The sequence below is a fragment of the Oryctolagus cuniculus genome, chromosome 18, assembly GCF_051225735.1.
Source record: "Oryctolagus cuniculus isolate XC-2025 breed Fujian yellow rabbit chromosome 18, ASM5122573v1, whole genome shotgun sequence".
Classification (NCBI taxonomy): Eukaryota; Metazoa; Chordata; class Mammalia; order Lagomorpha; family Leporidae; genus Oryctolagus; species Oryctolagus cuniculus.
In genome coordinates, this window is record NC_142884.1 from 8305322 (window position 1) to 8331757 (window position 26436).

At 62.1% G+C, this 26436-nt stretch overlaps 3 protein-coding genes across 5 annotated transcripts; 2 read left to right on the top strand and 1 right to left on the bottom strand.

The window, feature by feature from the left end:
* The first annotated feature begins 743 nt into the window (after positions 1–743).
* Positions 744–3709, top strand: KLK4 (kallikrein related peptidase 4). 3 transcript variants are annotated; one of them, XM_017340120.4, is made up of 6 exons: positions 744–790; positions 1228–1302; positions 2073–2241; positions 2401–2651; positions 2751–2887; positions 3308–3709. In XM_017340120.4, exons 2-6 carry the CDS (start codon positions 1239–1241, stop codon positions 3458–3460), a joined length of 774 nt encoding a protein of 257 aa, XP_017195609.2. In that variant the 5' UTR covers positions 744–790; positions 1228–1238; the 3' UTR covers positions 3461–3709. The 3 variants fall into 3 exon arrangements, 2 of the variants coding, with proteins under 2 accessions (XP_017195609.2, XP_089175463.1); XR_016224820.1 differs by lacking the exon at positions 744–790 and having other exon boundaries at positions 1155–1302; positions 2755–2887; XM_089319337.1 differs by lacking the exons at positions 744–790; positions 2751–2887 and having other exon boundaries at positions 1155–1302; positions 3308–3446.
* A 12336-nt stretch (positions 3710–16045) lies between these two features.
* LOC127489393 (kallikrein-4) lies at positions 16046–22942 on the top strand. Its single transcript, XM_089319342.1, has 3 exons — positions 16046–16448; positions 16533–16666; positions 17200–22942. Exons 1-3 carry the CDS (start codon positions 16259–16261, stop codon positions 17350–17352), a joined length of 477 nt encoding a protein of 158 aa, XP_089175468.1. The 5' UTR covers positions 16046–16258; the 3' UTR covers positions 17353–22942.
* On the bottom strand, positions 21246–24528 carry LOC127489394 (kallikrein-2). Its single transcript, XM_051840774.3, has 5 exons — positions 24381–24528; positions 23941–24100; positions 22916–23202; positions 22703–22839; positions 21246–21557 (listed from the first exon to the last, which is right to left on the bottom strand). The coding sequence occupies exons 1-5, from the start codon at positions 24424–24426 to the stop codon at positions 21402–21404; spliced, it is 786 nt and encodes a 261-aa protein (XP_051696734.3). The 5' UTR covers positions 24427–24528; the 3' UTR covers positions 21246–21401.
* Between the last annotated feature and the right edge of the window lie 1908 nt (positions 24529–26436).

The following is a 26436-nucleotide window of genomic DNA, read 5'->3' on the forward strand; positions in this document are numbered from 1 at the left end:
GGCGGTTCCCCGCTCCCGCAGCCCCGGGGCCCTGCACCGCGCTCGGCCTGCGCCCTCCATTCTGCTCCTCACCGCCCTTGGCCCTCGGCCCAAGACCACGACCACCGCCCTATGTGAGCCTTGTTCTTATGTCTCCCGCCCCAGGAAGGCGCCCCATGGAGGAGGGGGCTCCGCCGGTCCCTTCGGTGCCGCCAGCAGGGTCTGCAGCAGGATCGGTGCCTCCTGGGGGTAGCGCCTGTGCCCCGCCGGGGCGCTTTGCCTGCCAGGGATTGTGACTTTGTGTCCACTCCGAAGGGAACAGAATTGCTTATCCTGAATTTTAATAGTCGGCAAGCAGGTTTACCGGGTGGGCGCGGCCCCCCTGCCGCGATATCCCAAAGGCAGTGCGGGATGCAGGCTGGACTGGGATCCCTCGGGGTCTGCTGGCCCTGCTGAGAAAGGGAGAGATGGAGGAGTGGACCCGGGACGGAGGTTGAGAGATGTAATGAAAGAGAATTAGAGGGAAAAAAGCTTGAGACAGGAAGAGACAACAAAAGAAAATTTCGGAAAGGATGAGAGAGAGAGGCCCAAAGCCCGGGCAGGGGTCCGTCTCCTCCCCGGGCCCCCGGGCCCCGCCCAGGACCAGGGCAGCCCCAGAGAGCTGAGCTGGAGCTTCCTGCCCCTGACCCCTGGAATGCGTCCCCGGGGGGCAGGCCAGCCCAGGCGGGGTGCTTATAAGCCCCACGGGGTGCCAGCAGGAGGCACCAGGCTCCGCTCAGCTCTGCCGCAGAAGTCGAGAGCCAGGCGCCAGGTCAGAGGCTCACTGGCCCCCGCCTGGACGCTGCAGGGTCCCTGGTCCCATTACCACCCAGCGGCCACTTCTCTGCTTCTAGGTCTCTCTGCTTAGCAGCCTCTCCGACTCTCTCTCAGTCTCTCCCCCGGTCTCGGGCTCAGCCTGACAGGGGTCTCACCTCCCTAATGCCCTGGCTCCCTGGGCACCCCTCCCCCCCTTCCTCTGTTCTTTATTCTGCACACTCTCTGCAGCTCGCTCGCTCTCGCTCTCTTTCTCCCTCTCCCTCTCTCCTTTTCTCTCTCGCTCTGTCTCTCTGGGCTCCGGGTCCCGGGTGGGGTGGGGTGGGGCTTCGTGTAGGTTCTTGTAGGTCCAGCGACAGGGAGGGAGAGCGAGGGGGCTGGCGAGGCCCCAGCTGCGAGTGCTCGCACACATCTGAGCCCGGTCCTCATCGCCAGGTGCTGACGCGATGGCCACGCTGGGACGTCCCTGGGGCTGGCTCCTGGGGTGCCTGCTCGCCCTTGGTGTCACAGGTATCTGCGTGTGCGCGTCTCCCCCCAGGGCGCAGTGTGTGTTAGTGCTCGGGTGTGACTCGGGGTCGCCCCGCTCGCGACGGTACAGGTGCAGCCGGCGGGGACACACACGGGGGACAGGCAGCCGCTGGCGATGCTGAGGCGAAGAGGAAGCGGGGGGGGGGGATGGGAGCGGGGGGCTTGTGCGGAGTGGGGGTGGGGGTCGCCGTGGCGGGGAGTCCGTGCCGGCTGCCCCGGCGCGCCGGCTCTTGGCTGGGGTCGGGCTGGGTCGGGGAAGGCGCCACTCCGAGGGCCAGGGGACCGCGCCGCGCGACCCGGCTGTGCCTACCCTCGCGCCAGGGGCCGGCCTGCGAGGCTGTGCCCGGAGCGGCCCCTGTGTGCGAGAGAAGAGGAGCGAGGCCCCCTGACCGGTCTGCGACTCGGTGCTGCTCGCGACCAGTGAGCCTGCCTCCCGCGCGCGGTCTCAGCCCCCTGAGCCTTAACCCCCACCCTAGAGCCCCGACCACGCCTCTGCACAGGGGGCTCCGCCCCACCCCTGGCTCCGCCCCCAGGATCCTGACGAAGACCACGCCCCCAGAGGCCCTGGACTCTCCCCCTTCCTCCAACACCACCCCCAGAACCAGGAGCCCAGGCCCGCTCCACCCCAGGTCCTGATGGAGACCACGCCCCCAGGCCGAGACTCCTCCCCTAGAGGCCCTGGGCCTGCCCCCGTCCTCTAACTCCACCCCCAGCACGCTCGGCCCCGCCCCCAGCCCTGACTCCGCCCCCAGCACCCCAGGTCTCCGGCACCGGCACCGGAAGCCAGATCATCAACGGCGAGGACTGCCACCCGTACTCGCAGCCCTGGCAGGCCGCCCTGTTCGCCGACAACGAGTTCTTCTGCTCGGGCGTCCTGGTGCACCCGCAGTGGGTGCTGTCAGCCGCGCACTGCGTGCAGGAGTGAGTGCAGGGGAGGGGCCAGAGAACTGGAGGGGGGCTGCCCCCGGAAGAGCCCAGGAGCCTCGGGTCGGGGAACCCACCCACCCCCCAGGCGGGCTCTGTTTCCCGGATGCAGCCGGGACCGGGGTGGCCCTGAGCTTACCGTGCCCTGGTCCCCAGGGCCTACACCGTGGGGCTGGGCCTGCACAGCCTGGAGGCCCAGCGAGAGCCGGGCAGCTGGATGATGGAGGCCACGCTGTCCATCCAGCACCCGCAGTACAACAGCCCCTTCCTCGCCAATGACCTCATGCTCATCAAGCTGGCGCGGCCGGTGCTCCAGTCGCCCACCATCCGCACCGTCAGGGTCGCCTCCCGGTGCCCGGCCGCGGGCGACTCCTGCCTCGTGTCGGGCTGGGGTTTGCAGCAGAACGGTGAGCCCCTGAGGGTTCGCACGCGCCCCACCCCCCTCCCCGCCTCCCCAGGGGTCCCCCGCCCAGCCAGAGAGGCTGAGGCCGCGCTGTGTGTCCCAGGCAGGCTGCCCGGCGTGCTGCAGTGCGTAAACATCACGCTGGTCTCCGAGGAGCTCTGCCGGTCCTTCTACGGCTCCGTGTACCACCCCAGCATGCTGTGCGCGGGTGGGGGCCTGGACCACAAGGATTCTTGCAACGTGAGACCCTGACGGACAGCACAGGGGGCTCGGGGGCAGACCCAGGGGACGGCGACAGGGAAGGGGAGGATGGACAGGGAGCAAGCGCAGGGAGACAGAAACAGGGAGACACTGCGGGCGGGGGTGCAGGTCCGGAGCAGGCAGGAGCAGACAGAGACACAGGCAGGAAATGCAAGGGGAATCTCCTACCTTGGGAAGAGGCACAGAGAGGTTGAGTGACGGAGAAGCGGCCACGAGCCACAGGGAGACAGGAGAGACAGATCCAGCAACCCCCAGGGAGAGGCAGCCAGGACCCGGGGATGGGGGGGGGCACTGTTAGGTTCTACGCACCTGTGTCTCTCCCTGGTCTCGTGGGGCTCCTCCCTGATCCCACGTCCAGCCCCGTCTCTCTCCCTCTCTCCCTCTCTCTCTGTGCAACAGGGTGACTCTGGGGGGCCCCTGATCTGCAATGGGTCCCTGCAGGGCCTGGTGTCATTCGGCCAAGCCCAGTGTGGCCAGCCAGGCTTCCCAAGTGTCTACACCAACCTCCACAAGTTCAGAACCTGGATAGAGGAAGTCATCCGGACCAGCTAGCCACGGGAGTTGGGACCCTTGATACCGACCCCCAGACACAGGCTGCGGAAGGAATTCAGGGGGATGCCCGCCCTGCCTCCCTCAGCCCCAGCCCCGGAGTCCACACCGCCAGGGCTCTGGTCTTGTGCACAGTGCCCCCTGGTGGCCCAGCACCGGCACAGCATGGAGAAGGTGGCCTTCGCTCGTGGTTCACCTTCCCTGGATCACAATAAAAATCTCACAGAAGCACAGGGTCTGGTCGCAGTGTCCTCTTTGCCTCCTCTCCCATTCAAGGGGTTCCAGAAAAAGGCGTTCCCTCCTCAGGTCTCAGTTTCCCCATCTGAGAAACGGGAACGCCCACCAGGAGGGCCACAGGTGTCTGGAGGAACAGCCACTCCCCTGGGAAGTTCAGAGAGAACAGTTCTGAGGACGGCGTCCAGCTCCTGTGAGCCCGCGCCGCCCACGCTGAACTGGGAGTTTCTTGCTTACTTTCGCTATGCGGCGTTGGTTGGCCCATCTTCCTGTCTCTCTTCTTAACCCCATTCTAAGGGGTTTCAGTTTGCTGTGTCTGGGGGCTGGTGGGAGGGCCTTGGAGAAGGCTGTTGAGAGTGAGAGAGCCAGGTATGGATAGAGAGAAGACCTTGAGCGAGAGAGAGAGAGAGATCTTCCATCCAGTGGTTCACTCCCCCAAATGGCTGCAATGGCCAGAGCTGTGCCAATCCAAAGCCAGGAGCCAGGAGCTTCTTCCGGGTCTCCCACGTGGGTGCAGGGGCCCAAGCACTAGGGCCATCTTTTACTGCTCTCCCAGGCCATCATCAGGGAGCTGGATTGGAAGAGGAGCAGCTGGGACTGGAACTGTTGCCCATATGGGATGCCGGCACCGCAGGTGGAGGATTAACCTATTACACCACAGCACCAGCCCCAGTGGGATTTTTAGAACCTGATGGGACAGGGACAGGCACCTGGTGTAGTGGCTAAGGTGTTGCCTGGGACGCCCACATCTCTCACGGGAGAGGCTGGGTGGGAGGTCAGCAGCCCGCTAAGGCCACTCCCAGCAGGTGGCAGTGATGTCTCAAGGAGCCGGGTCCCTGCCACGCACCTGGGAAGCCTGGCTTGGGTCCCTGTGTCCTGATGTTGGCTCTGGTTCAATCTGCAGCCATTTTGGGCATTTGGGGAGTGAACCAAGGGATAGGGGATGAGTTCGCTCACTCTTGCTCTCTCTCTCTCTCTCTCTCTCTGCCTTTGCCTCTTTGTGACTCTGCCTCTCAAATAAATAAATAAACATTTTTTTAAGTTTATGGGAATGCAGAAAATGAAAAAAAAAACCTGTGTGTGAATTTCGAAACTTTGTTTGCACTGAAATAAGCTTATATTTGAATTCTGTTTCTCCATGAACTCTCTGAAGCCTGCTCTGCCCGGCGATCAGCAAGTCCACTCTTAGGCATTCAGATAAGAGCCATAAAAAAGAAGACTTGCCTGAGAATATGTTTGTAGTAGCTTTGCCCCCAATACCCGAATGGCATCCAAGGAAACGTGTACCTGTAGGCAAGTGAAGAAACGGAGCATGACATCCACGCTCTGCAGTGAGGGAACGACTGGCATTTGGCTCTCAGAACCGCAGCGCCGGGTCAAGACCACACGGGAGAGCGCGCACCCTGTGCTCCCTGCGTGTGAAGTTCCAGGGCAGGCACCACACATGCCTGGCTGCTGGGATGGGCGGGAGCAGGTAGAGAAGCAGATTGGGAGGGGGGCAGCGCTGTGCCGTTGTAGGCTAAGCCTCCGCCTGCAGTGCCGGCATCCCATATGGGCGCCAGTTCGAGTCCCAGCTGCTCCTCTTCCAATCCAGCTCTCTGCCGTGGCCTGGGAAAGCAGTGGAAGATGGCCCAAGTCCTTGAGCCCCTGCACCCACGTGGGAGACCTGGAAGAAGCTCCTGGCTCCTGGCTTCGGATGAGCCCAGCTCCGGCCATTGCTGCCATTTGGGGAGTGAACCAGCAGATGGAAGACACACTCTCTCTCTCTCTCTCTCTCTGTAACTCTATCTTTAAAAAAAGCTTTTAAAAATTTCTAAGTTTATTTGAAAGATGGACAGTCAGAGACAGACAGAGGTCTTCCATCCACTGGTTCCCTCCCCAGATGCCCACAAGTGCACACCCGAGGAGCCCTCCTTACAGTAAAGTTACAGAAAGACCCAGGCGCTCTGGAAAGTTTTCCCACGTCCCTTCCCGGTCTTTTTCTTTTTTTAAAGATTTTTATTTATTTATTTGACAGGCAGAGTTACAAAAACAGGGAGGAAGACACAGAGAGACACACTGGTTCACTCTCCAAATGGCAGCAAAGGCCAGAGCTGGGCCAATCCAAAGCCAGGAGCTTCTTCCAGGTCTCCCACGTGGGTGCAGGGGCCCAAGCACTTGGGCCATCTTCTACTGCTCTCCCAGGAGCATTAGCAGGGGGCTGGATCCAAAAAGGAGCAGCCAGGGCTTGAACCGGTGTCCATATGGGATACTGGTGCTGTAGGCAAAGGCTTAGCCTACTATGCCACAGTGCCAGCCCCTAGGAATGTTTTGAAGTACACCTCAATTAACAAACCACACTCAGCATTTGCAGAAATGAGGTAGGCACTGAGCTATGCAGGACGTGCCCACACATTCCAGGGGTCCGCTACATGCAGCACCTTGTCTGCCCACAGGTGATCAAGCTTAAACCACGACAGAGCCCAGAAACTCCCCAGGGGTCTGGCTTTAAAAAGGGCATTTCTACAGAACCCACAGCTCACCCTACAACTAGAGTGGAAATCAGCAAATATTCTGACAAACGTTCGTGGAATTAGATACATCAATTTTATGCAAGAAGGTACTTGCAAAAAGTTTGCGGCAAGTGGAATTCAAAGTTTATTAAAATCAAGATTCAAAGTTTATAAAAATCAATATTTGTGGACTTTTAAAAAAGTATTTATTTATTTATTTATTTATTTATTTATTGGTCATTCCCCCAGAGGGGACAAGGAGAGCAGAGGGAAAACAATACTGCAAACCGGGACAAAACTGTTCAAAGCGTGGACTTAGGAAGCCTAATGCATTCCAAGCAAGATAATAATGCAAACCGTTGTCTAGACACATAGCAGATAAATTACAGAGTGCCCCAAAGAGAAGGCAGGAGAAGGGATGAGAGAGAGAACAATTCAGGTACAGGGAGGAGCAACCACAAACACTCGGGTTCCAGGCGGCAGCAGAGGGGGATCACCGGCCCCAGGAGCTCCAGAACCCTACCCGCCAAGCCCCACCTTGTCCTTGGCGAGCCTGCAGGAGCCAGGGCGAGAGATGCAGTCGTTTGCAAGAAACAGAAACCGTGGGGATTTGCCACCAAGACGCCTGCACGCAAAGACACCTGCAAATGCGCAAGCTAGCTGCCACGGGTCCCAAAGGCACTCGAAGCCAGCGTGCACTGGGGTACTGAGTAAGCACAGCATGGAATCCCACCCCGGGGAGTGAGTTCCGAGAGCTCCAGCGTGGGCACAGCACGGAATCCCACCCCCGGGAGTGAGTTCCCGGCGTGGGAGACCACCAGGCACCCTGGAGATGGGGGTGGCATCGCCGCCCCTGCCCCCACTCCGGGCACCTGCTCCCTGCTCAGACACACACTAAGGAATAGGACGCGTAAACCCCGAGCACCGTCTGGAACGCACGAGCCAGCAAGAGCAGGGAAGGCGTTGGGCACTCCCAGCTGCCCCTGCGACATCCGAGGGGTGAGCTTCCCAGCCTGCACCAGGAGCCCCGCCATGGCGGCCGTTGCTCAGCGCTGTGAGTGCCCCAAACGCCACCCAAGTGTTGGCTGTAAGGTGGCTAAGGGTGCCTCGTGCAAATTTCTAAAGCAACAAATACGTCAGCCCGTACTGGGGAGCAGGGAGATGACTGCCATAGGTCCTGGCCGGGGCGGCTTCCGTCCAGCTCGGCTTCCAGGGCCAGCTTCCTGCCGATGTGCACCGTGGACAGCTCAGGTACGTGGGTCCCTGCTACCCACATGGGAGACCAGGGTAGAGTCCTGGCCCAGCCCTGGCCATCGCAGGCATCTGGGGAGGGAACCAGTGTTGGAAGACCTCTCTCTCTCTCTCTCTCTCTCTCTCTGCCTTTCAAATTAATAAAAACTTTTTAAAAACTAATGTATTCTTGGCTGGCGCCGCGGCTCACTAGGCTAATCCTCCACCTGCAGTGCCGGCACCCCGGGTTCTAGTCCCAGTCGGGGCACTAAATTCTGTCCCAGTTGCTCCTCTTCCAGGCCAGCTCTCTGCTGTGGCCCGGGAGTGCAGTGGAGGATGGCCCAAGTGCTTGGGCCCTGCACCCCATGGGAGACCAGGAGAAGCATCTGGCTCCTGGCTTCAGATCAGCGCGGTGCGCCGGCCGCGGCAGCCATTGGGGGGTGAACCAACAGCAAAGGAAGACCTTTCTCTCTGTCTCTCTCTCTCACTGTCCATTCTGCCTGTCAAAAATAAATAAATAACTAAACTAATGTATTCTCAAGTCCTTGACTGTTAAGCAAAGCAGACAAGCAGTAAAGAGTTCTTTCACTCTCGAGTTGGTTAAGATGAACATGCATGATTAAATAAATAAATAAATCAGTGTCAGCATCCCATGTGGGCACCAGTTCAATTCCCGGCTGCTGCACTTCCGATCCAGCTCTCTGCTGTGGCCTGGGAAAGCAGTAGAAGATGGCCCAAGCCCTTGGGCCCCCGCACCCATGTGGGAGACCCGGAAGAAACTCTTGGCTTTGGATCAGCCCAGCTCTGGCTGCTGCAGCCATTTGGGGAGGGAACCAGCAGATGGAAGACCTCTCTCTCTGTCTCTCCCTCTCTCTGTCTATAATTCTGCCTCTCAAACAAATAAACAAATCCTTTAAAAAAATCATTGGCAACCACTGAAGAATAGAAGTCAAGTCTATAAACTCCAAACAAACTGAAAAGGAAAAACAAAGACAAACAAAGCCCACAAAATCAAGGTACCCCAAACAGCATAAAGAATAGAAAAATCACAATCAGAAGTCAGCCACAGGGCTGGGGTGCAGGCGCCAGGTTCACCTGCCCACGGCCCACACCTGGGCTTCCCACCAGTGCAGACCCCAGGAGGCAGCAGTGACAGCTCGAGCAATGGGATGGAGAACCTGGCTCCAGCCACGGCCCTGGTGCGGCTCCAGCTTTTGTGGGCATTTGGAGAGAGAACCAGCAAAAGGGATCTCTCTCTCTCTCTCTCTCTGAAATAAATAAATTGAAACGTTTCCAAAACACCCATGATGACAAAACTCCATGATGACAACTGGATCATAATAGGAAGAGTGAATCCAGACATCCAAATGGGAGTATCAAAATCATTAGAACAGAAAGACACGCGGAAAGTCTGCACAGCTACGTCTGCAGGAAGCAGCAGACGGGGGGTTTTAGGTCATTCCAAGAAAGGAGTGTTAACCAGCCGAGGTGTCAGCTGAGAACAGCAGAGCCATCCCAGCACAAGCGGGAAACGAACTCCACGGGGCCAGCCCGAGGGAGGGCAGCTGGGACGCGCATCCGCATCCGCATCTCCCCCCTTCCTGGTCCCTGCTGCGGCCACGTGAGCTGAGACATTGCTGTGTCTGCCTGCTGGGAAAAGTGTGTCCACCAGCCCCAGGGCAGCACGCTGGCTAGAGCCGCTGATAAGCCCCGATGTAGCTCCCAGCAGCAGCAGCAGCCGCAGGTGGGAACCCAGCCAGCCAGGGACAAGCAAGTGCGTGAATGGGGTGAGGATGCCTGTGCGCTCGCTCGCTCTCTCTCTCTCTCTCTCTCTCTCTCTGTCTCCCCTACTGGCTCTCACACATTCTACTTCTGTGCCTCCATCACCCTGATTGTGCTCAGTCTAATTCCCCCTCTCTTGTCCCCATCACCCCATCTTCTAATTGACACTGTCCTCCACTGTCTCTCGCTCTGCCCCGACGTCCCCAGGCTCAGTGTCCGAAGGTCAGACTCTCAGAGCTGCAGGTGCCCTGGCTGCAGCCCTGCCCTGCCCAGAGAACCCAGGCAGCCACAGTGGGAAAATGCAAGCCCCTACACACACACACACAGACATGCACACACAGGTGCACACACATGCACACGCACACACATGCACACACACGCACACACCTGCATCACTTCATGTATTTGTTGGGCACAATGTTAAGAAATGAGCACTTGATCTCTGGCCCCAGCTCCATGGGGACAGAAGCTCTGGGGCTCGGGGCCCTGGATGACCCAGCCATCTTGCAAGTTGTGCCGTCAAGGGACCAGGCTCAAGGAAAGGAAGGTGGGAGTGACCTGTAGCCCATGAGGGGCCAGGGCCCGCCCGGGACTTCTGGTTGGGGCGGCCTCTGGGGTCTGCACTGACCTCTGGCGGGCAGCACAGCCTCCTGGTGCCCGAGGTCGGGTTAATTGAGAAAAAGCCCATGCACCTGCTCCTGGAGGTGTGCCTTCTTCCACATCACATGCTGGTACGTCAACAGTTTTAATAAAAGCGCTCACGATCTCCTCTCTGTGTGTAACTCTGACTTTCAAATAAATAAATAAATAAATAAATCTTAAAAAGGGGGACCATGGCACTGAGGCATAGCAGGTAAAGCTGCCACCTGCAGGGCCGGCATCCCGTACGGGCACTGGCTCGAGTCCCGGCTGCTCCACTTCCGATCCGGCTCTCTGCTGTGGCCTGGGAAAGCAGCGGAAGATGGCTCAAGTCTTTGGGCCCCTGCACCTGCGTGGGAGACCTGGAAGAAGCTCCTGGCTCCTGGCTTTGGATCAGCTCAACTCCGGCCATTGCAGCATTTGGGGAGTGAACCAGCAGATGAAAGACCTCTTTCTCTCTCTCTGCCTCTCTCTAACTCTGTCTTTCAAATAAATAAATAAATCATTTTTAAAGCCAAGTATATACAGCGATAATAAATTTTTAAATTGTTTTATTATAAGGTTTTCATTGTAGTAATTTCTTTAACCAGAAAAAGATACTTTTTATGTAAGTAACTGCAAATGGGAAACCAGAGGGGGATAGGCTGGGACATGAAATGACTGCCCCTCCCCGACAGAACAGGGGGATCGGGACAGGGACACCTGTCATCATGGACACGGCCGCCCCCGCCCCACTCTGCCAGCGGCTCCTCGAGTGGAGAGGAACGAGGCAGACCGAAGCTCTGAACAAAACACAGCTGTGCAAAGGTCGCGTGTGAGCACAGGGAAGCCGGAACCACAACCGTGGAGACCAGAACCGTGGAGGGGGCGGGCAGGGCCCGTGTGCCGAGGGGGAAGCAGCCAGGGCTGGGGGGTGCAGCCCCAGCCCCCCTTAGGTGGCCGCCAGGGGGAGCCCGGCCGCACCCAGACAACCGGTGACCCTGCCGCCTGCTGTCTGTCCTCGCTACACACACTCAGCTCCCAGCGTGAGGGCCAAGGGGTTCTAACACCCGCCGTTTCTTCTTGTACCCCGAAGAGGGCTGGTACAGGCAGGATGAGGCGAGGGGTGGAAGGAAGGTGGGTGTGCCGAGGGCCATGCACCGCCCTCCACTGGGGAATGGGCTGGGGCCTGGGCTCTGAAGACCAGGGGAGCCTCCTCGCCCCAGGCCCCTCCACGGGAAGCCAGAGAGGAGCCGTGGAGCAGAGAGATGGCCCTCACACCCAGAGCCTCAGGGGCAAGGGGAGAGGGGACACAGCAGGTGCAGGGCGCCGCTGGGAGCGGAGGCCCGAGGCAGCTGCTGCCCACTGCGCAGACGCAGGGCGCCTCCGCCCCCTCCCAGGAGCCGCAGGGCGCACCCCCACCCCAAGGTGCAGCGGGCCTTGGGGCGCGCGCAGGTGGGCGCCGGGGAGCCGGGGACGGCTGTGCAGCCCCAGACGAAGATGGTGGAGCAGGTGCACGGCGGCCGCCCCCACCCTAGGACCCCACTCCCTAGGACCCCACTCCGCTGGACTCGCTGCGGTGCGTGCGCCCTGCGGTGCGCGCTGCGGGCTGCGCTGAGCCCCGGCCTGGAGCCTCCACTCTGAGTCCCCATCGAGGGATCTAATAATTTTTTTAATTGCAAATTTTATCATCTTAAATTACAATATGAATTTTTGATTTTAATAAATGTTGAAAGTATAACAAATTTTAATTGATATTATTAAGTTAGAATAATTGTTAGATTTAAGTTCGTAGATTAATTTACGGGGGCCGGCACTGTGGCATAGCCGGTAGGGCCGCCTTCTGCAGTGCCGGCATCCCATATGGGTGCTGGTTCGAGTCCTAGCTACTCCACTTCTGATCCAGCTCTCTGCTATGTCATGGGAAAGCAGTAGAAGATGGCCCATGTGCTTGGGCCCCTACACCCGCGTAGGAGACCCAGAAGAAGCTCCTGGCTCCTGGCTTTGGATTAGCTCAGCTCCAGCCGTTGCAGCCATTTGGGGAGTGAACCAGCAGATGGAAGACGTCTCTCTCTCTCTCTCTGTCTCTGCAACTCTGCCTTTCAAATAAATAAATCTTTTTTAAAAAAACTCAATGACTAATTAAAGCATATAGAATTTTAATAGATTCTGATTGAGATAGAAATAAAAATGCAATCTTAATATGGTGATTTGGAGGAGACCTACTTTTAACTGCTTAAGTATTTAATGATCAGAGGAAAAATGAGCCATGAACTTGCTCCCCAACTGGTCCTCTGCAGGTGGCCTCCTGTGCGTAAGGGGCACACAAGGACAAAATGGTGACACCTGGGTCCCTGTGGCACCTCCTGCCCTGAAGAAAAGGCAAACAGTCGCGCATCCCCAAGGGTGCCCGCGCCCAGCCGAGGGAGCAGGCAGGCCGGCCGGCCACTGCGGCCTCGCTGGCCCTCTGTTGGGTTCAGAGTGCCCGGCTAGGTCGGCTTTCCCCGCTTCGGCTAAGGCACCTGCGGCTGGCGGAGGCGTGTGGAGACAGGAGGCTGCTCGGTCTGGGGGTTTTGGAGCCCAGGGGTTCAGGCTGTGCGGGAGCTGTGGGAGGGGGAGACAGGCAGCCAGCGCGCAGGAGGTCCCTCCCTTGGGAATGCTGGGGTCCCCCGAGAACCAGCTCAGCACCCCAGCGACCCAGCCTCCTCCCCCTCGGCTTCTCCTGCCCGTGAAGGGGTGCGCGTGGAGGGGACGAAGCACAGGGACTTCCGGACAAATCGCGTCCAAGCCGCGGCAGCCCCCGCGTGTCCCGAGACCCCCAGACTCTGAGCCCCGCACTCCCTGATGTGAGATTCCCGCTCCGGGGCCGGCGTGACCGGGTGGGGGAGGGAGACGCACGCCACACCTGCAGGCCGCCTCCAGCGCCCCTGTCTCTGGGCACGGGCGCGCTCGTCGGTGCCTTATCTGCGGCTGCAGAAGCGTAATTGGGGCCGGGAGCGTCTGACCCGCCACCGCTGACGTCACTCCTCTCCGGGCCTTTCCCGTAAGCGAGTGCTGAGCTCAGGTCTGCATTCCAAACCCTAAGATCGCACTCCGCCCCGGGGGGCGGGGGGTGCAGGCTGCGGATGCCACAGCACAGGCTGGTGGCTCCCAGAGGCCCCTGGACCTCAGACCCAGCCTGGAGACGCCAGCCTGCAGCCCAGAGTCCCAGCGCGACCCCAGCCACAGGCTGAGACAGGCGGGGAAGCAGTGGGAGAGCCAGCCACAGAGACACAGAGGAGACGGAGAGGGGTGTGTGTGTCTGTGTGTGTCTGTGCAGGAGTGTGTGTGTGTCTGTGTGTGCAGGAGTGTTTCTGTGCATGTGTGTGTTCTATCTGAAAGAACTAGATCCAGACACACACTATCTGCAAATGTCAGAAACCCAGACGGAGGCATACAATGGCCAAGAGCCAGACACCTTTCACTCACACGGTCATCCACGCAGCACTGACCAAGCGCCTACCCTGTGCTCGGCGTGGGTCCAGGGGCTTTGAATAAATCCGCGAATAAGCTGTGCGGTGGCTCAGCGGGCTTAGACTGCAGCCTGCGACGCCGCCATCGCCCATGAGTGCAGGTTCGAGTCCCGGCTGCTCCACTTCCGATCCGGCTGCCTGCACCCACATGGGAGACCTGGATGGGAGATCCAGGCTCCTGGCTTCAGCTTGGCACAGCCCCAGCTGTTGCGGCCATTTGGGGAAGTGCATTGGCAGATGGAAGATCTCTCCCCTCCCCCTTCTCTCTGTAACTGCTTTCCAAGAAGTAAATAGATAAATTTTAAACATAAAATACAAATAAGAGCACTGGCAAAGATTCTCACCCTTTCTGGAACGGAAAGGTATGAGTGACAGCACATCAGTCTGATGAAAATAAATCACATGAGACCTCCATCTATGCTGTTGGTAAACCATCATGGATGGATAGAAATAATATATAATAAGCTAAACAGTAAGGGGGCTCGGGGTGGGGGAGGGTGAGGGCCGAAGTCAACCAGGACACCGGCTATGGCGCAATCCTACCCAGCATCGGAACGGGATGGAGACACCGCACTCACACCGCACTGCCATGGCCAGAACACAGTCCAGTGGCTGCCAGGGGCTGGGGGACGGCCCGCGGAATGTGGGGGTGACAGTGGTAACCTGGCCGCACGTGGAGAAGATTTCAAAAAATGTGTGCAGGAGCGGAATCAAAAGACGAGTGTAGTTTGGTGCCAGGAAGTTCTGGGATCCACGCACGGTTTCTTCACGACACACATTCTTCACGAACTTCTTGGAGACCCCTTGTGTTTGTCAAAATCCGCAGAGCAGGTGAACTTTACTTTATGGGAATTGCACTTTTATTTTTAAAGGAAAGAATGAGAAGGCGAAGGGAGACTTGCTGAGAAAGGGACTTGGGTGCAGAGATTTGAAAAGAAAGGTGCGCATCCGGGGGCAGGGTACCAGGCACAGGGGCTGGTGCAAAAGCCCTGAGACAGGTGCAGAACAAGGGGGCAGCCAGCGTGGGGGACCTGCCGGGGGGTCTGCGGGGGCTCAGAAGCCATTCTGATTCACAAGCCAAGAGGCACAGAGAGTCTCCAAGGTGCAGAGAAAGCCAGGGAGAGGGGAGGCTCAGAGGAAGAGGGTCAGAGAGAAGCAGGCAACAGGAGACGGAGCCTGGGCGACAGGAGTTCCGGGAAGGGTAGAGAGACAGCCGCGGGCCGAGGGCCGGGCGCCCCAGGAATGCACCACGGGTCTCCCTGCGGGTCTCCTCTGATCAGGCCAGGGCAGCCTGGGGGAGTGTGGCCAGAATGATTGCGCGGAATGTGCACCGGCCCCGGGCTAGGCGGGCTGAGCCCGGGACGCTCATAAGCTCCCAAGGAGGCAGCGGCAGGAGGAGACCAGCCCAGCGCAGCGCGGGACCCAGGGTCCCAGAGACGCCCACGCCGACGACTGCCTCCCCGCGCCCGGGCACCCAGACCGCGCACCCTGCTGATCCCTCTCTTCGGTCTCAGCCCCTCTCGCGTCTCTCTTTCACGCACAGTGTGTGGTGAGGTTTTTCAGACCAGGGTGGGTCTTGGGGCCCAGGCTGTGTGACCCTGGGCAAGTCGCTTAACCTCTCTGTGTGTCTGGGAAGCTGCTTGCTGAGTGCCTCTTTGCGGGGAGACGGGGGTTGGTCCCGGCAGGCAGCGGGCAGAGCCCGGAGCAGGGCGTGCGTGCAACCCGGGGCCGCTCCTATCACAGCGCCGAGGCCAAGCGCTACCCCAGCTCGTGGTTTCGGGGTCTCTCTGAGCTCGGATGGGGAGGGTCGGTTGGGGCGGCGGAGATGGCTGAGGTCGGGGAGTCACCGGCACCCCCTCCCTCCCCGCAGGTGCAGCCGTAACTATGCCAGCAGCAGCAGCAGCAGCAGCCATCTGGGCCTGGCTCCTGGGCTGCGCCGTCCACGTGGTCTCAGGTACCGAGTTTGTGTCCTGCGCGTTTCTGAGCGAGCTGGGGCCGAGCCTGGAGGCTGCAGTCTGAGCTGCAGGTGCAGCCGGGCTCGGTTCTCTCTTCCCCTCTCTCAGAGGGCCTGGGAGAGGCCCCAGCGCAGCCCCCAGCACACATGTGTGTGTGCGCCCATGTGACATGTGTGTGGCGTGTGATGCATGCGCCGTGTGCGTGCAGTGCGTGTCCTGTTGTGTGTGGTGCGTGCTAGGTGTGGCACTGGGGGGCATGGACCTTGCTGGGGCGCTGTGGGGTCTCAGGGAAGCGGTGAACCTGCCCCGGTGAGCAGCACCGCGCGGACGCCTGCAGGGACGGCGCGGGGCGCGGGATGACCGGAGCGGGCGGTCCAGCACGGCGTCGGGGGTGGCTGCGGGGCAAGAGGGGTCAGGCGAGGGGTCTGCGGCTTGGAGCCGGCCCGTTCCGGCCTTGCCCCGGCCGCTGCTCCCGCCGCCTGACCGCTCTCCTGGTCCTGGCCCTGCCCCAGGAGCTGCCATTCCTCCCAGAGAAGCCGGCGCGCCAGCCTCCAGTGCTTTCTCCCAAGCCAAAGAAATCCTCATTTCCGGCGGCCAGGAGTGCAGGCCGCACTCGCAGCCCTGGCAGGCGGCGCTGTTCGACGGGAGCTTTTTGTTCTGCGGGGGCATCCTGGTGCACCCGCAGTGGGTGCTGTCGGCGGCCCACTGCTTCCAGGAGTGAGCGAGGGGCGGGGCCTGCGGGGGCGGGGCTCGAGGGAGAGTGGGGAGGCTGGAGCAGAGGGTGGGGCCTTGGCCGGGGCGTGGCTCGTGGGAGAGGGGGCGGCGCCTGGGCGGGGCACTCCTGTTAGTAGGGGCTGAAGCGGTTTGGGGTGCAGAAGAGCCGGCGGTCGCCATGGTTACCGTCTGCCCGCCGTCCTCAGATCCTACACCATCGGGCTGGGCCTGCACAACCTCTCAGCCCAAGAACCGGGCAGCCAGATGATCGAAGCCAACCTCTCTGTGCTTCACCCGGACTACGACGACCCCCAACTGGCCAACGACCTTATGCTCATCAAGCTGAACAAGGCGGCCGTGGAATCCGACACCGTCCGCACCATCCGCGTCGCCTCACAGTGCCCGGTCCCCGGGACCAACTGCTTGGTGTCCGGCTGGGGTCAGCTATCGGATGGTGAGTCCCGGGGACGAGGGGGCCACCTCCGACCGCGGCTGTCCCGGCCCAGCTGGCGTTTCTGACCCAGTGTCCTTGTCACAGGGAATTTACCCCAGGTCCTGCAGTGTGCGACCATCACCGTGGTGTCCGAACTGTTCTGCCACAACTCCTTCCCCGGCCTGTACCACCCTAGCATGTTCTGTGCGGGCGGCCAGGACATCAGGGACTCTTGCCGGGTAAGAGACGGGGCCAGGGAGGAGAACCAGAATGGACCTTGAGGGCTAGGGGACACACGGGCGACACGAGAAAGGGGGCAGCGGCCGAGACTCGGAAACACGGGGAGACGCAGAGAGAAGTGGGGGGCACAGAGCCAGCCACGGGATCAGACGCAGAGCCAGCCCTGGGGAGCCACCGCGGAAAAGCCAAATGTCAATGGGTGCAGTTCTCAAGATCACCGCTTGGGGGCGCAGTCTGGGGCTGCATCCCTGCCCCAGCCAGATGCCCAAGCTCGGGGGCCCTGCCCACCCGCAGCTGTGCGTGCGTGTGCGTACACGTGTGTGTGCGTACACGTGCGCGTGTGTCTCCAGTTTTGCCCACCAGTCTCTGGGTTTTTCCCTGCCCTGGGGCCTCACTGCAGGGGTCAGCGCTGTCTCTGCGGGGCCCGTGGTCTCCAGGTGTCCACTCCCGCCCTGGGTTTCTGCCGCGTTCACCCGCGGCCTCTGCTGCTGCGTTCGTGTCCGTCTCCAGCTCTCTCTCTTTTCCTCCACAGGGAGACTCTGGGGGCCCCCTGGTCTGCAATGGGACCCTGCAGGGCCTCGTGTCCTGGGGACCGAACCCCTGTGGCCAACTCAACCTACCAGGCGTCTACACCAACCTCTGTCTCTTCACTAAGTGGATCCAGCAGACCATCCAGAACAATTAACCACAGACTTGAAGTCCCGGCTGCTCCACGTCCCACCCAGCTCCCTGCTCGTGAGCCCGGGGAGGACAGCAGAAGGTGATCCAAGTGCTTAGACCCCTGCGCCCTCGTGGGAGGCCTGGAGGAGCTCCTGGATCCCGGCTCCAGCTGTTGCAGCCCCTGGGGAGTGTGCGTGTCTGTCTCTGTGTGTCTCTCTGTCAATCTGCCTTTCAAATAAATGAAATCCTGAAAAGGACGCCCAGCTAGCACGCAGTCTCTGTCGGGAGAGCTTTATTTCCCGTAGGGATGGCACAAAGTCTTGCTCGCAGGAGGCCTGTTCGGTGCCCCCTCCCAAGGCCGGGGCGCCTTGGGCTCCGGGAGTCCTCCTGCTCCGCCCCGATCGCCCCCAGACTCGGGGTCCACGCGAGCCCCGTGCCTCCGCCGCCCACCCCGCAGCTGAGCCCGGCCAGGGTCCCGGAAGGGGAAGGCACCAGCGAGCACCCCATGCGGAGAACCAGGGGCCGTAAGGGAAAGCAAAGTTGGACCCCTCTAGGACAGGGTCCGCCAGGAGGCCCAGCACCTGCCCCTCAGGGCCTGGGGGCCAAGCGGAAACCCTCAAGGTTTCTCTCCTGCACCAGGCTGCGCGCAGCCCACGTCACGCAGGCCACACCCGCCAGGGCAGCGCCAGGGAGGCTCCTGATTGGCGCGGAGCGAAGGCAGGGGCGGGGCCAGTCGCATCAATATGACGTCAGGGCGATGGATGCTGGGTGGTGGAGAGAGCACCGTGGCCCCAGGCACTGCGCACGCGCAGACTGTGCTCGCCCGGGCTGCTTGGAGCTGTGTGGGCGGGCGGCAGTCTGCAAGGGCACAGACAGATGGGCAGGAGCGTGGGCAGCCCGAGGTTTGCCGAGCCCTTTGGGAATCTGGGGACACTGTCACCATGCCAGCCCCTTGGCGGGAGATTTGAGTAGCTAAACACGTGACAAGTGCTCCCACAGAGAGACAGAGTCAGCAGCCTTGGCTGGGAGGGAGGTGCGCATGCCTCAGCTCCCAGCACCCTGTCACCGTTCTAGGCCTCTGGGAGAGGAAAGAGACCCCAGGGGTACCCCCCCACCCCGGCCCGTGCCTTCCTCCGTGACATTCACGCGTGGTTTACCCACCGTCTGTCCCGAAGTCCCTGGTATTTTTACTCTCTCTTCCCTTTAGATTTTACATGGGCGGGGGTGTGCCTCAGCAGCGAAGGCACGCAAGGTCATGCGTGTGTAAGTCATGCAGGTGCACACACACACACACACACACACATGCACTCACTGGGACACAGGAGTTCTCACCCGAGTTCATACTCTCCAGTGTAGGTCTGGATATACAAGGCCACAGGTGGACATAGTTGCACACAGGGCCTGGGCAGACGAGGTGGGGGCCTAATAAGGGCACACGGGGCGAGGCACGCAGACAGGGGTCCATCGTGGGGCGATGGTATCCAGAGCCTGCCCACCCGGGCTCAGACGCACGCACGTTGACTAAGCAAATTATTTCACAGGTGCGCTTCCCTTGCTTTGTGGGTAAACTGGAGACTTCTGTAGAGGCTAAATGAAGGGGGGACTGACACCCGGACACCGCTAACAAATATCAAGTGTTGTAAGTAATTTATATAAGGAGTTCACAGACACTTAGCTGTGGACATTCAGGTTTGGGATACAACTCCGGCCAGAGTGATTCAGACAGCCCATGGGTGGTACTCGGGGTCAGAACTGTGACCCGTCCACGGGCCTCAAGCTCACGGTGCTGGCAGACAGTTCCCCGCGGGTCTCTTGCCTTCTGACATGACTTCTGAGAAAGGCCTTAAGCCATTTTGCTCAAGGTGTCTACCGCGGAGATCTGCCCAGAGAGCAGTCTGGCAAGATAGCTATCTCCACAGGCAGGGTTGGGTTACCGTCCAAGATAATAAGGGTAGCGTGTCCCCGGAACTCACTTGTTTAATGTCCAGGACAACAAATAGAAATAAAACCCCCTCCCTGCAGGGCAGCTCTGTTTGCGGCCTGGGACAATAAAGACAGCATCGCCTCGGGGACGAAGGCTCGGCAAGGTTGCTGGCAACCCTTTTGTGAGACTGAGGATTCCCGACCTCAGAAAATCCTCCACAGTGTGCAGACTCCCGCTGGCCTGCTCTGGTCACCCCCGAGTGACCAGAGGGGCAGGTGAGCCGATGTGAGCGTGCACCCTGAAGGACCTGGGGGCCAGGGGAACAGCCGTGGACATGAAGTCCATGCGGCCTGCTCTGCCTGGAATCGAGGCCCTTGTCTGCCCCCGGGCATTCACGTGTCCAGGCAGCCTTCAGGAAACTGTGCCAGGCTGACTGATGTGGCCAAACATCAGTAGACCCTTCAGAGTCCCTGACAGACGCTCAAGCACTGAGGCTGCCCCTGGTCACCTGGAGTTGGAGGTAGGAGGGGGACCCAGCTGGCCAGAGCCAGGTGATGGAGGAGGAATCGTAACTTAGCGGCACTTTGGGGACAAAGCTGAAGCCTGCCGGCTCCAAGTGTTCCCCTCCAGAGACAAAGTCAGACCGCCTGCTGCTTAAGAAGCCTCCTATCACCACCCTGTCCCTCCTCCTCCCCCACATGCCACTGGTCTTGGGTTCCACATCCCCACATGCCAGGACAGACCCCCCAGGACCCCACAGCCTGTCCCACCCCAGCCATAGCCCACTTGCCCTAGGGAGGGCTCCGCCATCCCTAGCTAGTTTCTGTCCCAGGGGGGGATCTACTGCACCCCAGAAAGTCCTCAGCCTAATGGGTCTCACTTCCTGCCAGCCTGCAACCTTACTGGATGAGGACATCGACAATCACACCCTCCCGAGGGCACCAGAATTCACCGCACACCCCTGTTGCTGCTAAGCTCGGCTCCCGGTCGCTGCCTGCGCACGCTGGTTCCGAGTGCGACCCGCTGTCAGCCCGCACGGGGAGCAGCCCCCGTCTCGTGACCAGCAACACGCCCGTGTGTCCCGCCGTCCCCCCAAAGGGAGCGGAGGAGTCCCCGCCTCCCTGGTGGCATGAAGAGAAGGCAGCGCATACTCGCGGAGCCCACCTGCCCTCCAAACTGCTCCTACTTCTGGACGCCTGTGGTGGGACGGCTCTGTGTGGCCCCTCAAGACAGAGCCAGAGCCCAGGCGCCCACCTAGCACCCAGTGGTGAACTCGGGGGCCTGCAGGGCTCATCCAAACAAAGGACGCGCCCCTGGCAGAGCCGTCCAGGGGTTGGCATCGGATCCCAGAGACTGTGTGGTCTCCCCAGGCCCTTGGGCCACGCCTGACCACTGGTCAACACCTGCTCTGGGGGACCCCCGGCCGAGCTGCAGAGCCGGAGCCCGCCCCCAGCTCCGGAAGCACCCCACACCCCGCAGGCCGACTCCCCACAGACTCTCCGGACACTTGGGCCGGGCTGGGCTGAAAGGCTCCGGAAGACTCGCCCGGCAGACAGCACCTGCCGCTGGTCCATTTCCTCCCCCACTCAACCTGCACACATGTTGCCTTTGCTCGTTTTAACCTGTGGCCCGTCACCGACCACAAACTACGGCAACCCAGAGTGGGACACCTCCTCCGGGTTCTGCGGGTTCCACCCGGAATCTGCTGCCTTAGGGCGCTTTGGGCAACCCCAATGCTTCCCCCACAGAGGCGGGGCTGCCCAGGGCTCTGGGCCCCCGCCACGTCGAAGGCCCCTCTGCTCTCTGCTCAGGTCGTAGGCTCCGTCTGGCACGCGTGCCCCACAGAGGGCACCCGGTGCACCTGCCACCCGCCCTCCCAGGCTGGGCCCCGCCCCTCCCCCATGCGTGTCCCTGTACACCGCCCAGGTTCCGGAGTGCGTGGGGAGGAGGCTGAAGCCACACCCACGTGCACCCCACCAGTCGACCCTGTCCCTGCACTGCGTGAGGCGGGCTGGGAGGGCCGGGGGCGCCAGGTCGGGCGCCGAGCCCTGCGCTTCGGCTGCCCAGGGTCTACAGAGGCTGCACGATACAGAGCGCGGCGTGGACTCGACTTTACTCGCTGCGGGGCGGGGCGGGGCGGGGCGGGGCACTCAGGGGTTGGCTGCCATGGTGTCCTCGATCCACTTCCGGTACCGCACCAGCTTGGTGTAGAGAGCCGGCTGCCTGGCCCGGGCGCACGGAATCCCGCCCCACGAGGTGAGGCCTTGCAGCACGCCGTCACAGACCAGGGGGCCCCCGGAGTCCCCCTGGAGCCAAGGGGACAAGGGAGCCAAGAGAAGGGTCAGCCCCCTCCCCGTTCTGTCCGGGAAACCCGCCCGTCAGGCCTGGGCTGCCGACTGCTGATGTCATCTTCCCCGTCAGAGGGAGGAGGCCACTCCCAGGGGAGGCGGGGGAGGTGCCCACACAGGGAGGCGGCCGGAGTCCAGGACCCTGCCCCCACCCAGGGCTCAGCCAGAGGCCCCTCTCCAGGTCGCTCTGACGCCCCCTCCCCAGGGCACTGGGGAGCCACGGAGGACTGCGAGCAGGGGGCAAGGCAAGGTCAGCTCTGAGACCAGGACACACTGGGGCCGGCTGGGGCGGGGAGGAAGGTGGGGGGAGACTGAGGCAGGGAGCCTGTGAGGACTGCTGGGGGTCTGTCCAGGTGGGGGCAAGGCCTGGAGCCCCCTCCTCACTCCCTGACCCCTGAACTCTGACGGCAGCCCCCAGGGCCCTTGCTGCTCCTCCCAGCCCCGGGGCCTGGCGCCTGCTGCTCCCTCTGCTCCCAGGGGCCACCTGCGCCGGGTGTCGGCTTAGTGTCCCCTTCTCCTCCCGACTCCTCCCCCATCACGTCCCCCTCAGCGGAACAGGGCTCCCTGGGGAAGGGGCTCTTCTCCCTCAGTCTCTGGCTGTCTTCTCAGCGTCTGGGCGGTGCCAGGCACATCACAGACGCCCGTGAGGGACAGATGAGCCACGCCGGGGAGCGGCCTGAGGCAGGGGGTACCTGGAGGTGTGTGGGAAGGGGTGGGGACCCCGCTGGAGGCCCCGCCCACGACCAGGGTCCTCTCCCCCTTTCCTTTAAGACCCTGGGGTGGGGGCGGTGCTGTGGCACAGCGAGCTAAGCCGCCACCTGCACCTGTACCTGCACCACCGGCATCCCACATGGGCACCCGCTCCTGTCCCAGCTGCTCCACTTCCAATCCAGCTCCCTGGGCCAAGCCCTTGGGCCCCTGCCTCCCATGCGGGAGACTCCCGGCTCCCAACTTCAGCCTGGGCCAGCCCTGGCCATTGCAGCCATTTGGGGAATGAACCAGCAGGTGGAAATTCTCTCTCTCTCTCTCTCTCTCTAACTCTGCCTTTCAAATAAAGAAATACAACCTTAAAAAAAAAGACTTGGGGGGAGGGGCTGGCGCACCTTGCAGGTGTCTTTGCCGCCCTCCAAGTGGCCGGCACAAAGCATAAACTCTGTCACCTTCTCAGAGTAGACGTTTCTGCACTCGTCACTGGACAGGAGACGGAGGTCCACGCACTGGAGGCTCCTGGGGCGCAAGACTAGAGGCCGGGAGGGAAACGGGCTGCGGCCGGGCCCCTGCGCGCCCCGAGCCTCCCGCCCCGGCCCTGGGCGTACACTTCTCTGGCTTGATGCTGCCCCAGCCCGAGGCGATGCAGGTGCTGCCCTCTTGGGGGTCCCGGGTGGGCAGGCCCAGCACCTGCACCGCGCCTGAGAGCCGCGCGGGCTCCGCCAGCCGCAGCAGCATGAGGTCGTGGCTGTTGTCTTCCCCGGCCGTGAGGTTCGCGCTCCCCAGGAGGCTCAGGTTGTAGAGGGGGTGCGGGAAGCTGCGGGCCACCTGCGCCAGCGTGGCCTCGGCTCCGTCCTCCAGCAGGCGGTCCAGCCCCAGCCAGACCTGCGTGTTGCTGGGGGGTGAGGGGACAGGAGGGTGTGAGGAGGGAGGGGGGCACGGGGAGAGGCTCCCCAAAGTGGCAAAGGGACACGGAGAATGAGAAAATCCCGGGGAGGGAGGCAGAGGAGGGAAAATGCAGGGTGAGCAGGACAGAGAGAGAGAGAGAAGCCAGATGGTGAGGCAGGGGCCGTGGGGAGGCCAAGGGCAGAGGAAGGAGGGGAGAGGGAGGGAGAGAGACGGGGGGGGGTCTGAGAGCTGCTCCGGGGCCATGGGGTCCCAGCAGGGGTGCTGGCCTGCAGCCCAAGGTCAGGAACCCCCCTCCCCTCTATTGCCCCCCCCAGCTGCAGCTCAGCCCTTCCTGTGCGCCCACCCCACCTACAGAGCAGGTGGGACACAGGTCCCTTGCCTTGGGGCCATCCTGGGGCTCACCCCGGGTGTGCTTAGTGTGGCGGGGGAGGGGCGTGACACAGATGCAGGAGAGACAGACAAGGACAGAGATGGGTGCAGAGACACCTAGACATGGACAGAGACGGGGGACATACGGAGACACAGAGGCAGAGAGGGGACAGGGAGACACAGTCCCAGGGCGAGACCCCCCACCCTGCACAGACAGAGCCAGGCACCCACCGAGGGACACAGGAAAGCAGACAGAAACAGAGAGGCAGTGATGGGGAGAGACGGGGAGCCCCAGGCAGCGGGGAGAGGGTGGCCCCAGGTCACCCCAGGGGGAGGGCCTGACCCCCCTACTCACTTGCTGAAGCAGTGGGCGGCTGTGAGCACCCACTGGGGGTGCACCAGGACGCCCCCGCACGCTGTGAGACCACCGCGATTCACAGCCATGTGCCAGGGCTGGGAGTGCTTGTCACACGCCCAGCCGCCTATGATCCGGGACTGGACGAGGGGCACGGCGCCTGCAGAGGGGTGCGGGGCAGGGCCAGGGCTGACGGGTCTCAGCCAGCACAGGGAGCTTCCGGCAGAGCACCCAGTGTGGGAACCAGTACGGTTTGGAACCTGGCAGCGTGGAGGGGCTGGGGTGGGGCTGGGGGCCTCGTTCTCTCATCTGGGGTGGACTGAGGGCTGGCAGGACAGGCTGGGTGCTGGATGGAAAGGGGGGGACTAGAGGGAGAGGAAGCAGTTGAGCCTGGGCCTGCTTTCCCTCCCACTGCCCCCGAGCCCCCCACCCCTGCTCACCAGTGCCCCCCAGGGGCAGGGAGAGGCACAGAACCAGAAGCCACATGGCGAGAGAGGCGTCCGGGGGCGGGTGGTGAGCTTAGGGCGGCGGAGCCTTCCGGGGGAGCCTTATACAGGCCTCCCTCGGCCCTGCCCCTGCTGCCGGGGAGGGGGCCGCGTGTCTCCTCCCACACTCAGAGCCGGGAGGGGGAGGGGAGCCAGTACTCGTTCTGACGACACCAGCTCACCCTGGACGCGTTCCCAGGCCGGCCCTGCGGATCCTGCACGTTTGTTCTAAGGGAGTCCCGGGCTGACCGGGAGCAGGGGCTGGGATAATCACCGACCCTCAATACCAAGCCCGAGTACGTCTTTGCGCCCCAAGACCCCAAGTTCCCTGAAACACCAGCACCACGGGGCTGCACCAGGACGCTCACGCCTCTGGTTCTCACACTCTCCCACCCAGAACCTACTTCCCCAAGTCCCCCGCACTTCTCAGAGCACAGCAGAGCCTCGTGGCACCACCCAGCCCAGCACCCTCCGATCCGGACACCTGCGCCCCCCATGCCAACTTCCCCAGCCTGTGTACACCCTAGGCGAGATCAGAGAAGTGCCAAGTGTATGGACGGAGAGAGTGCCGCTGGGGTCGCCCCCAGCGAAGACCCTAAGGACGGGGGCGGAGGGGTTTGCTCACACCGTGACCCCTCCGCCCCTTCCCCGGATTCAGCCGGCGGAAGGCAGTTTGAGGGAGAGCCTGTCGGGTCCAGAAGCCCCAGGCACCTCCTAGTCCCCGCCCAAACATCAACCAAAACCGACCCAATCCAGTTTACCACCACCCCAACCCCTGCGCTGTCCCCCATTTATAATCCAACCACATTGGTGTCCAGCCGGCGCCCACCTCCGGGCCTTCCGTCTCAAACCCCAGGCCTAACTGCGTCCCGACTACCGCAGCCGCGTTCCCCAGCCAACACCACACCCAACCCTCTCCCACCCCGAACCACGGCCACGCGGCCCATCCCAGCCCCAAGCCCTGTCCCCGCCTCTAACCCACCCCACCTGGCCCTCCGCGCTCATCCCCCTCCGCCCTCAGCCCTACACCCAGCACTTCAGCCAAAGGGAGCCAGGCACGGCCGCACCCCAACTCTCCAACGCGCCCACAAAGCCCCAACTCCAGGCCCTTGTCCCTGCATAAGGGAAGCCCTTGTGCTTTTATGGACGGTGACGGTCCCACGCGGGTCCCTGTGGCCACAGCATCCCGTTCGGACACCAGCCCCTGGCCCGACACCGCGAGGGCCTCGAACACCTTGGAGCCGGCCTGTGGCAGCCCGGTAGTCACCACGTGGCCGGGCTGGGCGCAGGAATGCTACGTCACTATCAGGTGCCAGGAAGGCACTGACCACTGACCACCCGGACGCTGCGCATGCGCAGATCGGGGTGCACCTGGGTTTCCCCGCTTTGCATTCCTGTAGGCGTGGGTCGTCGCTCACACGTGACATGAGGAGAAGGCGGGAAAGGGCCTCTGAGCTTTTGGGAGCCTGGCTTTCCCACAGCATGACTCCCATGCGGCCAGCCCCTGCCCCTCGGGCACTCCGGCGTCTCGCATAGGCCTGGATGGCGCCGTCTCGGGTTCCAGCCTGGGAAGCTGAAGCCACAGGCGCCTGGCGGTGGGGCCTCGCCGGCCGCTCCCCTCAGCCCTGGGGGGCCCTGGGACTGGGAACCCACGACCTCCGGCGCAGGGCCTCCGCCTCTCGCGCCTGCAGAACCCAGGGCCGCCATTCGGAGCTCTTGGCCTCCAGCACGCGAGGCCGCCCTGGCGGGGGGCTTGGAAGCCAGGCCCAGCCCCGCGGCCGGGCGGGGAGGCGGGACGCGGGGGACGCGGGGCTGGGGGACCTTCCGCGGCCCGGGCGCCGCCGACGCCTCTTCCCTGGGCCGTCTCCAAGGGCGGTGGAAGCGGGGCAGCCTGGCAGGTCGGGCTCCCCCAGAGCGGGTTTGCTTGCTGTCCTAGATCGCCGCGATAACGCTCCCGCGGCGGGTTGGGAACAGCAAATACGTTCTGTTCGGCCAGAGCAGGGCTGCCCCC

Excerpts from the sequence above, each read along its gene's own strand:
- KLK4 (XM_017340120.4), top strand. The coding sequence starts at position 1,239 with ATGGCCACGCTGGGACGTCCCTGGGGCTGGCTCCTGGGGTGCCTGCTC. Across the intron at positions 1,303-2,072 it reads GCTCGCCCTTGGTGTCACAG|CACCCCAGGTCTCCGGCACC; the intron begins GTATCTGCGTGT and ends CTCCGCCCCCAG. Across the intron at positions 2,242-2,400 it reads GCCGCGCACTGCGTGCAGGA|GGCCTACACCGTGGGGCTGG; the intron begins GTGAGTGCAGGG and ends CCTGGTCCCCAG.
- LOC127489393 (XM_089319342.1), top strand. The coding sequence starts at position 16,259 with ATGATCGAAGCCAACCTCTCTGTGCTTCACCCGGACTACGACGACCCC. Across the intron at positions 16,449-16,532 it reads CTGGGGTCAGCTATCGGATG|GGAATTTACCCCAGGTCCTG; the intron begins GTGAGTCCCGGG and ends TCCTTGTCACAG. Across the intron at positions 16,667-17,199 it reads ACATCAGGGACTCTTGCCGG|GGAGACTCTGGGGGCCCCCT; the intron begins GTAAGAGACGGG and ends TTTCCTCCACAG.
- LOC127489394 (XM_051840774.3), bottom strand. The coding sequence starts at position 24,426 with ATGTGGCTTCTGGTTCTGTGCCTCTCCCTGCCCCTGGGGGGCACTG. Across the intron at positions 24,101-24,380 it reads CCTGCCCCTGGGGGGCACTG|GCGCCGTGCCCCTCGTCCAG; the intron begins GTGAGCAGGGGT and ends ACCCCTCTGCAG. Across the intron at positions 21,558-22,702 it reads GCGGCAAAGACACCTGCAAG|GGGGACTCCGGGGGCCCCCT; the intron begins GTGCGCCAGCCC and ends CCTTGGCTCCAG.